The sequence below is a fragment of the Salvia miltiorrhiza genome, chromosome 6, assembly GCF_028751815.1.
Source record: "Salvia miltiorrhiza cultivar Shanhuang (shh) chromosome 6, IMPLAD_Smil_shh, whole genome shotgun sequence".
NCBI classification, from domain to species: Eukaryota; Viridiplantae; Streptophyta; class Magnoliopsida; order Lamiales; family Lamiaceae; genus Salvia; species Salvia miltiorrhiza.
This window is the reverse complement of record NC_080392.1, coordinates 30536651-30551327: the sequence shown is the minus strand read 5'-3', so window position 1 is coordinate 30551327 and position 14677 is coordinate 30536651. Positions and strand designations below refer to the sequence as shown.

Sequence of the window (14677 nt, the reverse complement as noted above, 5' to 3'; positions counted from 1 at the left end):
GGTGTCTTCTAGTTGTTGCATTGGCAATGACTGATTCTCTTCATAGATCAAATTATCCCACTCCCCTCCAAGATACGATTTATGATCGTGTTTCTTTTGGATTGATGGAATATTTTTCAACTTGATATTCTCATGATCCCTTGCTTCATCTCGCCTTTTCTTACAGCTATAAAATTGTCGAGAAGCATTCTCGAACTCTTCCTCGTAAGATTTTTCTTCTTTCATAAGACCCCTTCGAGGACGCCTAATTGACTGAAGAAAATTCTGATCCGGTCTCCGTTGAGATTGCTCAATTGAATCTAACCTCTCATGAATAGGCTTAAACGCATTCTCTATGATTCTCTACAGCTCTTCCACCATATATGTAGGCAAATCGACTCCAGTCATACTCCTGAAGAATTCCTAGGAATTTATCAATTCGTCGCTGAACAGGTCTGCCAACTTCAACACTTCGTTTTAAGCATCAAACTTCCTCCAATCATATTTTGCCGAGAAATACGACTTCTTCGTCTTCGAGAGAGCTTTCTGTGGCCACCTGTTTCGCCTTAATCCGAGCTCTGTACAGAAAGTTATGACCGTTTTTCGAAGACTGCCAGAACTTGATTTCTGCGAAAATCTGGATACGAAACGCGGCTCTGATACCAAATGATATGATCCTTGCCGATCAATCGAACACCACGCAAACGGAAGACTTGAAAAACGAACAGAAGATGAAATCCCGAAACCTCTGAATCTAACCCACGGAATGATTTAGGCGAACGGATCCCTAAACCCCAACGTGAAGTTGACGCAGCAACTCGGGGACGTTGAATGACACCCGATGAGAGATGGTAGACTCGCCGTTACGTCGATAATTGAATTCGTCTTGGAATAATCAAGAGGAATTCGGAAATCTCAAGAGAGAAATAAAACTCAAAAGTTTATTGATAAAAGTAGGCTAATTTTCATCCAACATAAGAAGGCCTATATATAGGCAAAGACTAACCCTAATCTAAGAAGGAAACAACTTAACTACCAAGCAAAGAAGCCCTAATTTTCGTCCATCATAAGGACTACAAATAAGGTATGCGAAAACCTTACCAAACTAGGAGAATAAACATGGAAAATAACTCATAATATAATAAGGAAACATATTCTTAGTCAAAACAAGGTATAAAACTCAAAATTGACTCAACTAAGGCCTAATTTCAGCCACCCTAACATAAGCCACGAAAATTATAAGATAAAACAAAATAAAAGACTCTATTAAATCAGCCCACATATGCAACGTAACTTGGGCCTCCATGGCATGCATCATTGATCTTCTTGGCTCCTAACTCTTTGGCCAAGGCAAGACCGGCTAGCATTGCTTTGTATTCGGCTTCATTGTTGGTTGCTTTAAATCCACATCTGACTGCTTGTTCCATTTTGTCACCTTGGGGTGATGAAAGGACTATCCCGAGTCCACTTCCATGTCTGTTACTCGCCCCATCCACAAAGAGCTTCCACGCCCCTAGCGCTTCATCCTCGGTGAGGCAACAAATCTCTTTGTCTGCCTGTATCGAAAGGTTAGGCGTAAAATCATTTATAAAATCGACCAATACCTGTGATTTTAGTGAAGTGCGCGGTTTGTAAGATATGTCATATTCGCTTAGCTCGACCGTCCACTTGATTAGTGTGCCGGACAGCTCCGGTTTGTGAAGGATGGCCTTCAAAGGATATGTGGTGAGGACCACTATCGGATGGCGCTGAAAATATGGACGGAGTTTCCTTGCTGCATGAACGAGTGTTAGGGCTAACTTCTCCAGCAGGCTGTATCTTGTCTCCGCATCCAGTAATGACTTGCTAACACAGTAGACTGGTGACTGTTTGCCCTCATCATCACGAACTAGGACCGCGCTGACTGCTGTTTCTAACACGGCTAGATACATGTATAATATTTCACCATTTTTTGGTTTGGATAGAAGTGGCGGCTTTGTTAAATATTGCTTCAGCTGGCTGAGTGCTTCCTCACATTCCGATGTCCATTCAAATGTTTTAGATTTCCTCAACGTGTTGAAGAACGGGTGACATCGCTCTGATGACCTTGAGATGAACCGGCTAAGGGCCGCCACCCTTCCTGTAAGTCTTTGCACATCTTTGATACATGTTGGAGATGAAATTCTTTGTACGGAATCGATTTGAGCCGGTTTGGCTTCTATTCCTCTTTGTGTCACCATGTAGCCAAGGAATTTTCCTGCAGTCACACCAAATGAACATTTAGTCGGATTAAGTTTCATGTTATACTCACGAAGTATATTGAAGGATTGTCGGAGGTGGTCGATGTGATCTTCTGCTCGTAGGGACTTCACAAGCATGTCGTCTATGTAGACCTCCATTGTCCTTCCCAATAGTTCTTCAAACATCTTATTGACCAAACGTTGGTAGGTTGCTCCAGCATTCTTCAGTCCGAATGGCATATATTTGTAACAGTAGATGCCTATGTTGGACATAAATGACGTCTTCTCCTGATCGTCGGGATGCATCAGTATCTGGTGGTACCCGGAGTACGCATCTATGAATATAAGTAACTCGTGCCCGGCTGTAGCATCGACAAGCATGTCTATGTGGGGTAATGAAAAAGAATCTTTAGGGCACGCCTTGTTCAGATCTGTGAAGTCTATGCACACTCGCCATTTCCCATTCTTTTTCTTTACGACCACCACGTTGGCTAGCCAGTCTGGGTATTGAACCTCTCTGACCAGTCCGTTGTCCATAAGTTGCTTGATTTCATCGTTGATGACTTTGTTCCTTTCTGGGGTGAATTTTCTTCACTTTTGCTTCCTTGGAGGGTAGTCGGGATCGACATTCAACCTGTGCACAATAATATTAGGATCAGTATCAGTCATGTCCGCATGGGACCAAGCAAAACAATCATAGTGCTCAGAGAGAAATTGAAGGAGTCTCTCTCTGAGAGAGGGTTCCAGCAGTGCTCCAATCCGAACTTTGTTGTCCGGGAAGTCTGGATGAATGGAGACTTCATCTAACTCCACTGCATCAGGTTGGTCAGGCTGGACGGGCTGACTTGGTTGGGGGTCGAATGATTCTTTTCGCTGTAATTGCTATAAGACAGCTTGCTTTGCTTTCATCGTTGTTTGATAGCATGATCTGGAATCCCTTTGGTCTCCTCGAATCTCCCTAACTCCCCACTTTGTCGGGAACCTCAGGACTTGGTGGTAGGTGGACGGTACAGCCCCCATCTCGTGTATCCATGGTCGACCCAAAATGACATTGTAAGCGGATGGAGAATCCACCACTAGGAACCGCGTGCATAGGTTGACCCCTTCAGCATAGACGGGTAGCTCAATTTCACCAAGTGTGGTTTTTTGCTCTCCGCTAAAGCCAACGAGAACGGTCATCTTCCTTATGATCTTAGTTTCGTCGATTCCCATTTCCCTGAGAGTAGACAAAAATAGGACATTGGCAGAACTACCATTGTCAATTAGTACACGCTTGGTTAAACAGTTTACAATACAAATTGAAATTACTAAAGCATCATGATGGTGATTAAGTAACCTGGTGGATTCGGATGTGGTGAAAGAGATGGTTTGTGCCGGCTGGATGGTTGCGTTTCTTTCGGCTTTGCCATGTTCAGCTTGTAAATGTCCAGCCTGCCTGGTGTGTCTCCTGGCTGCCGAGTGAGTGATTCCACTAACTTCTGATCCGCCAGTTATCACGTTCACCTTTCGATCAGGTTGCGGTGGTCTAGGCGGGGTGACATCTGTGTTGCTTTGCTGACGATCTTGGCCTTGTTGCAAGGTTTGACGTCCCTTGTCGGTAAGGAGGTCAGTCAGGTGACCTTGCTTTAGTAAGTGCGACACTTTTAACTTCAATGCGATGCAATATTTTGTTCGGTGTCCGAGATCAGCGTAGAAATTGCACCACTTTGACTTGTCCCCCTGATCAGCTGGTGTCCTCAACTTTTCTGGCCATTTGACCTTGTCTCCGAGCCCCTTAAGAGCTTCGACCGCCTCGGCTGGTAAGATAGACAAGTTGTATTCTGGTATATTTGCCCTCTCACGTGGTCGTGACTCGTAAGGGTGGTCATACTGTCTCCTTCTGTACTCTTGTCGTGGGGGTGGGTAAGGCTCAGATCACCGCCTGTCACTCGTCCGTCTATCCACCCTGGAATCTCTTCTAGTGTGTCTGCTTGGTGAAGATCGGTGATGGCTGTATTGATCTTCCTCCCACTTGATTTGTGCCCACGCCTTGGCGAGGACGTCTTCCATTGTTCTACAAGGGTATTTGGTGAGGTCTTTGTAGAGGTCCGAGTCGGGCAGGAGACCCTTTCGAAAGGCGGTGATCGTTGTCTGGGTGCTGCAATTTGTAATGGACACCTACTCCTTGTTGAATCGACCTATGTAGTCTCGAAGGGACTCGTCATGTCATTAGATCACGGCGTAAAGATCCTCTGATATCTTTTCAAGTTTCCTGCTACTAGAATATTGCTGCACAAATATATCGGTTAGTTGAGCAAAACTTGAAATAGAATAATTGGGAAGGTTAGTGTACCACTGGAGGGCCGGTCCTGTCAAACTATGTAACACCCCGTACTTTTCCTATGATGTGAGATAGTGTCTTAACACTATTGAGAGAACTGAGATGTCGAGATGTGAGACTTTCTTTTTTTTTTATGACCAAGATAAGACAGATTGTCTTTTAAATAGAGATACGAGTGACTAAACCGAGGATAGAGTTAGAATGATGAGATTCGAGAAATGAGCTGAGATAGAAATGCTGATTGAATTGAGTTGAGATTTTATTTCCGATTACCGGGAATAAATTTAACAGATACTGAGTTATCAGAGTTTGATTGACCTATTAAAGAGAATAGGTATAATGAGTCTAACCTAGAGTCGAGGAAGAAAGAGTGAGAACCTTGATGAAAAGAGTCGGTCCGAGAGATGTCTAGTTTGTTTGTTTGCCGACTGCTTTAATGTGACATTATGTGAAATTACGTGACTGATCGATTATGTGATTTTCGTGATGTGTGTCACTGTGACCGAGTTATTATGATTTTTATTCGAGACCTTAGCATTTGGAATTTTGATTGAGTTTCCAAAGCAAGTATGGGTTATTTTTATCGAGAAATCGAATGATGCCGGTTTATGAAAATTTTTCCGGACATAATATTTTTAAATTATTTTTCCTACGAAGAGGAATATTATGATTGAGTGAGTGCACTAATAATAGTGCTATGATCATTATTTTGGTCACATGAATAATTATACTATGGTATTTTATTAATGAGTGACTTTACCATAGTTTTGTGATTTTTATTTAATCACCCTTCACACTTTATTTAATTTCCCATACCATATGTTATATGTCTCAATTTTGCTAAGTATGGAATTGAGAGAGTAAAGAATTGAGAGTATGAGATGGGAGAGTGTAGAGATTAGAGAGAGATTAGAGTGAGAGAGAGATCATGCCTTAATTGCAAATATTCCCTAAGATTTGAAAATCTTCTTTAAAGATACACTAGATCAAACACAATCTTGCAAAGCTAATTCCTCTCTCTCCCTCACTAAAATTTTCGAAACATCACCTCTCTCCCTCACACAATTTTCGCCCATCATCACTCATCTCCCTCATCTCTCTATTCCACCATTTTCCTCCATTAGAGCAAACCTTCGAAGCTTCCAACAAAATTACCAAACACCTCAAACCACTCTAAAACCTTCCATAAACACTTTCTATCCACTTTTATTCAAGAGAATCCTTGAAGAAGAGCCTCCATTTTAGAGTGAGAAAGTGTGAAATTTTGGTAAGAACTTGGGTAAGTAACCATGTTTTCCTTAAAATCTTGTTTGAAAGATGATTGTGTGAGTGTATTTTTGAAAGATGAGCAAGAAAATCACCCCTCCCTTTTCTTTTCCAAATTTTTGAAAAGTGGGTCTTCACCCCTTTCAAAATTTTTCTTTTTCTTTTCTTGTTTGGGGGTGAAAAATGAGAGATTATGTGATGTGTATTGATGTTTGATATATGTTGTGAAATATGTGTCATGAGATGTGAAACTTTGATGGAAGTTAGTTTACCCCAAAAATGGTAACTTTTGAGTTAATGAGTTAAATGATGAATTGATGATATAAATGAGTCTATGAGGTGTAGATGATGATGATTGATGGATTAATTTAAGTATATGATGTCAATTGGAGTTTTTGATGTGGGTTAGTTTATTAAAATTTAGGGATATGTGTATATATGCCCTTATTTGTGAATTGATGGTTTTGATGTGAGATTAATTGGTTAAAAATGAAAGATCTATGAGTAGATTAAAGATTTGTATGTGTTTGTAAAAATTTCAAAGAGTTAGTTAGTAAAAGTTAGGACTTTTTAGTCTATGTGTTATTTAAGTGTTTTTGCTTGGGATATATGTTTTTAAGCATGATAGTAGTGTCTTTGTATTTTTGATTAAGTCTATTGTAGGCTAAATAAAATTTTGACTAAGTTTAGTTTGTATGAGTTTTGAGTTTTTATATGATGTGAGTTTGATGCTTTATAAAATGAGGTTTATTTGCTCTATGATCATTATGAGAATTTTATCCATGTTTTGCTAAGAGTTTTATGTTGATACATGGATTTTCATAAAAATGTAATAAATATAGTTTTTATGATAAAAAGAGAGTAAATATGAGAATAATGAGTTATATGATGTAAATGATCATATTTGAGTATTTGAGAAATTTCGAGCATGAAATTGAAAAGGAATTTGTTAGATATGTTCGTTGAAGTGTTTTCTATGAGATTTGAGTGGATGATGTAAGAAAAGAGTCGAGATTGAGTATTACGAGTATTTTGATGTATTTGAATGTTTTTAAGTGCTTTAAGTGCTTAAAATGAGTTTTGATGTGTTTGCTTTGTATAAATGTTGAGTTGAGCATGTTTGCTTGTGTGTATGTTTCGGAGTCGTTTTTCACGACACACTGACCTACTGTTTTCAAGGGGTTCTTGATACCCAAACGCCCTGAAACTTTTATGGTAGGTATATTTGAGAGTCTTGAGCACACCGGTAAAATTTCAAGGCATTTGGACTTCGTTTGCTATTTTTATAAAATGTAAAACTAAAACTGCTACGTTCTGCCGAATTGTTCGGTGAGTAGCCAATAGAGTCATCGTTTCCAGTAGCTTTCCTTAGCATTCTGGAACCCAAAGTTTTATGGTTGAGACCTGAGTGTCCTAGCTAAGTACCCACCAAATTTCAGACCGTTTTGACAACGTTTACTATTTTTCAAAAATCAAACGTTTCGGTTGCTAAAAACTGCCGAATATGGTAGACTGTAGTAAAACAGTCATATCTCCTAAAATACTTGGGGTTTTTGATCCTACTTTTTTTTAAATGAAACTAGACTCGAAGAGGTTTCTTTTGGTATGAGTTACGACCCCAGGAGAGTTCTGTACAGAGTCTGGTGAGGTTTTAAAGTTGAGTCAGTGCAGAGTAAAGCTTGTTTTCGACTTGTCTATGTGTGTTTTAATATGCCTAAGTGTTTATACTTGTTTATGTGCTTGTTTGTTATAAGTTTGAGTCGAGTTGAGAGTTAAGTCGAAAATTGGACGTGTGAATCCTTAGAAGCCAAGTATACCTAGGGATTGAGTTTTAACGGGTAAATAGATGTTGAGTGAGAAGTTAGAGTAAAGAAGAGATTGGATTTAGAATTTGAGTTTCTGACTAAGGTTTGTTTTATCACATGAACCTTCGATGACGATGACGATGTGATGATGACATATGAAGGCCCGAGCGAGACGAAGAAGTAAGTTGCCTGATTTCTTTCCAGAATAAGCGAAGGACTTCAGGTGGGCAATATTTTGAGTATACAAATATTATCCGAGCTTTCTAAAATGATTTAATGATATAATGATGTTATGAGATTAACAAATGTTTTGAGATAAATGATATTTGAGAACTGTTTGACTTGCCAATTTTTGATGTTGAGCTTGTGTGTTACCCTCTACTGATGAGACGAATTCGGTCCTGCCACAAGCGGGATTTTGTGCACAGAGGTGACTGTGAGCCGTCTTCGGGTCGGCCGGTCACGGTACTTGAGAGGGAGGCCTACTTCTCAGTACCTTAATTATGATGATGAGTTGTAGATGCGGTACATACATGACGTATACTTTGTCTGCAGACACTTATTTATGATGTTGATTATGAAAACTGCATGCACAGATTCTTTTAAATGCTAATTTATTTCTGTGTGTTGCTGAGATGTGGCAAGTTTCAAACCTATAGCTCTAAGAGCATCTTTCTTGTATTTCGGCATTTGCCCACTGAGTATTATGTACTCACGCCCTGCATGTATTTCTAAATGTGCAGGCTAAGCTGGGAGTGAGATTGGACTGGTGCTGATGGGGGAGAGTTTCAAATGATGTAAATTAAATTACTATTTTGCCTCTATGATAATAGAGTCTTGATGTTTGAATTACTTAGTTTCTTTTGAGATCAAGCGATACACTCACGGTTATGTGTCTTCATACATATAATCGGTTCGCCTTTTGCTGCGATACTCTGCAAATTATGCTTCCTTATGAAAAATGAACTATACGTGTTTTGTTTTTGTTCGTGAAATTCCTAATAATTAAAAAGTTATGACAATGTTGACGATTTTACCCTTAGGCTAATTTTATGAAGTTTTTCCTTAGCATGCTTTTACGTGAGCTTCCGCATGACGTTCACCTAGTTCTTCTTATCTTTTATTCTTTAAAAATAGTCGTATCGATACTCGTACCCCACTATTACTAGTGTCGGGTTTTCGGGCTGCGACAGGGTGGTATCAGAGCAGGTCATCTGCTCTGAGTCTATTGCTTGACTAAGTTGAACCCTTGGTTGCTTCTACTCTTTTAAAATTGAGTACTAGTCTACTTTGAATTCTTAGACTAATTTGAGAAAGTTAGTTTGAAACGAAACCCCAGCACCCCATCTCCTCCGGCTTAAACGAGGTAAGAAGTTGATGTTGTTTCTTGTCGCTTTCTTGACTGAAAGTTGAGTTTGTTTCACTAATGAGTTATGAATTGTTTTGATGACGGAATTGTTTGAGAGGATGAAATCTGATATGAGGCAGTTGATGTGGAATATGAGGAGAAATGTTGAGGCTAGTATAGCTGATGCCCCACCATATCAAACGAGGACGAGTATGTTGTTGATTGAGATGTACCAAGTAAGTTTCGTATCCATTTTCTAATGAACGTGATATTTTACAGGATGCAGAGTCAAGAGGAGGCATCGATACAGAGACGATACAGCGAGGCGATGCGCCGATGGTTCAGGACTACTGGACTGCGAGAGGGCGATACTCTTGGGGAGTTTCTAGCGTACTACCACCGACGCTGGTTGGAGGCTAGTGCCCATGGGATAGACGAGGCTGAGGCTATTACTCACCTGATTCCACAGTTGCCACTCGGATGGCAAGACTGGGCGGCTTCGCTGGTGCCGCAGTATATCAGGAGGACTGAGTTTGGGCGGTTAGTGAGCGCCGATTTCCGTGGTTTCATCGCGACGTTGAGCCACCGCTATTTTGCTTTTGACGAGCCACCTCCACCGCCGTATGGACAGTTAGAGGGATCAGCCCAGGGAAGGGAGCTACTTGTTGTGCCCCCACTTCCCGATGAGCCATTTCCGACTGCACCTCCACCCCCGGTTGATCAGATGCCAGTTCTATCTGAGCCTGTTGTTTCCGAGCCGACTATCTTTGAGACATATTCTCCAGTGGTAGAGCATGACCCATTTGCGTTTCTATCACTCATTCCTTTTTCCAATGCCGAGTTACCGCCTTGGGATTGGACACCGACGACGGCATCTTCGCCACTGCCACCGGTTGAGTTGGCACAGCCGATTGTTTCCACCGAGCCTGAGATGCAGTATGTCCCCTTCGATCCATATCCGAGGGTTGCCCCGCTACCTGAGCCTGGCACTTTGGCCTTTCAGACATATATGCATTCGATTTTATACCCACCGTCCCGAGACGCCCAGGAGGGAAGTTCTCGGCCCATACTCCTTGACAGTGATGAGGAGGACCCGGATGAGGAGACTCCAGAGATGACGGTCGGATACGGACGGACTCAGCCGTTGCAGCGTCACACTACAGCCGACGGAGTTGAGACATGGGTACCTGTTCCCGAGGTGCCGGTTTTTGGACCGATGATGGACACGGACGTTGAGGATGAGCCGAGTGATGACAGCGTCTATCGACTGATTGACGAGTACGGGAGTCAGGAGGCAGAGCAGGACGAGGAGACGGAGCCGAGTGAGGACATGGATTATGACGAGGCGACGAGCAGGATTGCAGGAGATGACGACTGGTGATCGTGTATTTAGTAGACGCGCATATATGTATAGATGCATAGTTGATATATATATATATATATATGTAGAGAGGCATAGTATAGTGTGTATATGTAGATAGCATATATCTATAGGTGCTTAGTACCTATGATGCTTGTATAGCTAGAGCATCATTTTAGTATTAGGACCGTTGTATATAGGATCCTACTTTTGTAAAAGACCTCGAGAGAGAGGCAATTTTCCCTATATATATATATATACAGAGATGTTGATGATTAGTGAGTTTTACCTTCCTTATCAGAGTTTTGAGAATGATGATGATGCTGATGCATAGTGATAAACGAGAAATAGAGGTTGATGAGAATAATGATCGATGATAGACGAAAAATTGAGTAGACGAGAATTTTGAGAGTTTTAAGTTTTTCAAACGAGATATAGAAGCGAAGTGAGAAAAACAGAAATCGTTTGTTTGTTTTTTTTTTATGACGAACGGCTAGTTTTGAGGCCGATAGTTATATGTTTCTTTTCCTGTTTAGTATGCCTCCGAGAAGAAGGGGGAACAGAAGGAACATAGATCGAGAAGAAGAGGAGGAAGAGGAGCAGAGAGATCCCACGCCACCACCTCCCCCACAACAAGAAAGGAGGGTAGAGGAACTTTTTCTGCGACAAAATCCACCAACATTCAATGGATCAGGAGATCCCGCTGAAACCGAGGAGTGGATTCGAAGTATGGAGAGAATTTTTAGATTCCTTCGATGTAATGACGCTGAGCGACTCATGTGTATGTCGTATCAACTTAAGGGATCCGCAGATTTCTGGTGGGAAGCGAAGCAGAAGACGATGAACGAGGAGCAGATAGCAGCTCTTACCTGGGAGCAGTTCAAAGAAGCTCTTTGTGAGAAATACATACCCCGAAGCTATCGAAAGAAGAAAGAGATGGAGTTTGTAAATTTGAAGCAAGGGAGTAAGACGGTAGCTGAATATGACCGACAATTTTGCGATTTGGCCCGATATGCTCCATATCGAGTGGATACAGATGAAAAGATGTCAGAACTGTTTTGCTCCGGATTAAAGCAAGAGATACGAGTTGTTTTAGCGAGTCAGAGTGCGCTAACCTACGCTGAGGCTTTAAACCGAGCGCTAGACATGGAACTGGCAATGCAGCCAGAGAGACCGAGTCAAGGCTCGATTCCATAATCAAACCCGAATGTTCAATCGGGAAATCATCCTTTTGCTGGACAAGGCCAAAAGGGCAAGAGAAAATGGGATGACCGAAGTCAAGGTCCCAAGAAGCCGTGGCAGAGTCAGAATGTGCCACCGCAATTTCCGAACAGAGATAAACGACCTTATGTTGGCCCAGCTGCCCCAGCAGCAGTTTTTCAAGGACCGCGAGGATTACCGCCTTACCCGAAGTGCAATAAACTCCATTTGGGAGAGTGTAAAATGGGACAGAATGCCTGTTACACCTGCGGAAAAGTTGGACACTACTCGAACCAGTGTCCGAATCGTCAGCCAAGTGGGAGCGGAGGACGACCGAACCAATTCCGGCCACAACTCAAAGCAATGGATGGAATCTTACCGCTACCTCCGCCACAACGACAACAGCAAGCCTATCGACCGCGTCAGTCAAAAAGGCAACCACCAGCCCCGCAGGCAAATCAACAGCATCACCAGAGGGTGTTTGCACTGGATCAGAAGGCACCAGAGAAGAATCAAAGAAATTTGACAGGTATAGGCGAGTTGAAAGGAGTGCCTATCGTAGTTTTGTTTGATACTGGAGCTTCGCATTCTTTTATCTCACATACTTGTGTCGATACCTTACAATTGAAAGTAGAGCCTGCCCCACAATCTCTAAGAGTAACCACACCTATAGGCAGAACTACTACGGTTTCGCACGTATGCCCTAACTTAGAATTTAAGTTAGAATCGATTAAGCTCGAGGCTAGAAACCTGAGATTGATGCCTATGTGGCACTTGGATATAATTTTGGGAATGGATTGGTTAGAGGAGAATCATGCCAAGATACAATGCAAGGAGAGACGGATATCTTTTCAGCCACCTGGCCAAGAACCTACTTCCTTCATTGGTATTGAGGGAAAATGGAAGAAGACACCGATCATCTCGGTACTGCAAGCAAGAAAGCTCTTGCGAAGGAAGGATACAACCGCGTACGTTGTATATCTGAACCAGAGAGACGAGTCCAAGGCAAACGTTGATGACGTGCCGATCGTGCGAGAGTACAAAGACGTTTTTCCGGAGACTTTACCAGGATTACCCCCAGACCGACAACTCGAGTTTACGATCGATTTAGAGCCTGGTGCAGCACCGACGTCGAAAGCACCATACAGAATGGCCCCTGCTGAGTTGCAAGAGTTGAAGCTGCAACTTCAAGAACTTTTAGATATGGGCTTCATTCGACCTAGTGTTTTCCCGTGGGGAGCACCGGTTCTTTTCGTTAAAAAGAAGGATGGAAGCTTGAGGTTGTGTATCGATTATCGAGAGCTGAACAAAGTGACGTTGAAGAATAAGTATCCGTTACCTCGAATCGATGATCTGTTCGATCAACTACAGGGAGCGACCACCTTTTCAAAGATTGACTTGAGAACGGGATACCATCAGCTGAAAATACGATCGGAAGACGTTCCGAAGACGGCATTTCGTACAAGATACGGACACTATGAGTTTATAGTTATGCCTTTCGGTTTGACGAATGCTCCGGCAGTATTCATGGATCTCATGAATCGCGTTTTTCACGAATACTTAGACAAGTTTGTGTTAGTCTTCATAGACGATATCCTGATTTACTCGAAGAGTAAACAAGAACACGAAGAGCATTTGAGGATCGTGTTGGAAAGTTTACGAGCGGAAAAGCTGTATGCGAAGTTTAGCAAATGCGAGTTTTGGCTTAAAGAAATTAATTTTCTTGGCCATATCGTTTCCGCGAGAGGAATTGAGGTAGACCCAGCGAAAGTTCAAGCGGTACAGGAATGGAGATCGCCAACCACACCGCACGAGATTCGCAGTTTTCTGGGATTAGCAGGATATTACCGACGTTTTATAGAGGGCTTTTCAAAAATCGCTAAGCCATTAACGCACCTGCTAAAGAAAGAAGTCAAATTCGTCTGGACGGACGAATGCGAGCGAAATTTTCAAGAGCTGAAGAAGAGGCTCACTATTGCCCCAGTTTTAGCTGTTCCGAAAGCAGACAAAGAGTATGCAGTGTACACTGATGCATCGAAGCATGGTCTAGGTTGTGTACTGATGCAAGAAGGAAAAGTTATAGCGTATGCTTCACGACAACTGCGACCGCACGAGGTGAATTATCCGACGCATGATTTAGAATTAGCAGCCGTAGTGCATGCTTTGAAGATCTGGAGACACCATCTCTATGGAACACGGTGTGAGATATACACTGATCATAAAAGTCTCAAATATTTCTTTGAGCAAAAAGATCTGAACATACGACAACGAAGATGGTTAGAGTTGGTGAAGGACTACGATTGCGGGATAAATTATCATCCCGGAAAAGCTAACGTTGTAGCTGACGCTTTGAGCAGAAAGAATCAGGGAGAGTTAGGATTTCTCCTTACTCGAGAAGAGAACCTGATCAAGGAATTCAAGAAGATGAATTTGGAGGTAGTAATACCACCACAAACGACAGAGATAGTAATTTCTGCACTGAGCATTACACCTGACTTACGAACGAGAATAGTCACAGCTCAGAGAGAGGATGAGAAGATGGAAAAGTTACGAATGAAGATTCGAACTAAAAAAGTGGAGAATTATCAAGAGGCGGCAGATAATGCCATTTTGTTTGAGGGAAGACTGTGTGTGCCCGATAAAAAGGAGTTGAAGAATGAAATCATGAGTGAAGCTCATGACACCCCTTATACCGCGCACCCAGGAAGTACGAAGATGTACCAAGACTTGAGAACGAAGTTTTGGTGGGAAGGAATGAAGCGTGAGATAGCGTCTTTCGTTGAAATATGTCTAGCTTGTCAGCAAGTGAAAGCGTTACACCAACGACCCTATGGCAAGTTACAGCCATTGGAAATTCCAGAGTGGAAATGGAGTGATATAGCCATGGACTTTGTGACAGGACTGCCAAAGTCAAAAAGAGGAAATACCGCCATTTGGGTAGTTATCGATCGATTGACGAAGAGTGCACATTTTGTACCGATTCAGATTACTTATGGGTCTGACAAGTTAGCTCAGATTTATATCCGAGAGATAGTGCGATTGCATGGAGTACCGAAGACGATCACATCAGATCGAGACTCGAAGTTTACTTCACGATTTTGGATGAGCATGCAGAAAGAGTTGGGTACTAAATTAAATTTTAGTACAGCGTTTCATCCGCAAACAGACGGACAGTCCGAG

At 42.1% G+C, this 14677-nt stretch overlaps 1 protein-coding gene and 1 long non-coding RNA gene across 2 annotated transcripts; one reads left to right on the top strand and one right to left on the bottom strand.

Moving 5' to 3' along the window:
* Positions 1-2789: 2789 nt before the first annotated feature.
* On the bottom strand, positions 2790-4247 carry LOC130990749 (uncharacterized). Its single transcript, XM_057914978.1, has 4 exons — positions 4127-4247; positions 3535-3994; positions 3181-3414; positions 2790-2832 (listed from the first exon to the last, which is right to left on the bottom strand). Exons 1-4 carry the CDS (start codon positions 4245-4247, stop codon positions 2790-2792), a joined length of 858 nt encoding a protein of 285 aa, XP_057770961.1.
* Positions 4248-7549: 3302 nt separating this feature from the next.
* LOC130989062 (uncharacterized) lies at positions 7550-8572 on the top strand. The gene is made up of 2 exons (XR_009090438.1): positions 7550-7812; positions 8333-8572. It is a non-coding gene; the product is annotated as an uncharacterized LOC130989062 (long non-coding RNA).
* The last annotated feature ends 6105 nt before the right edge of the window (positions 8573-14677 follow it).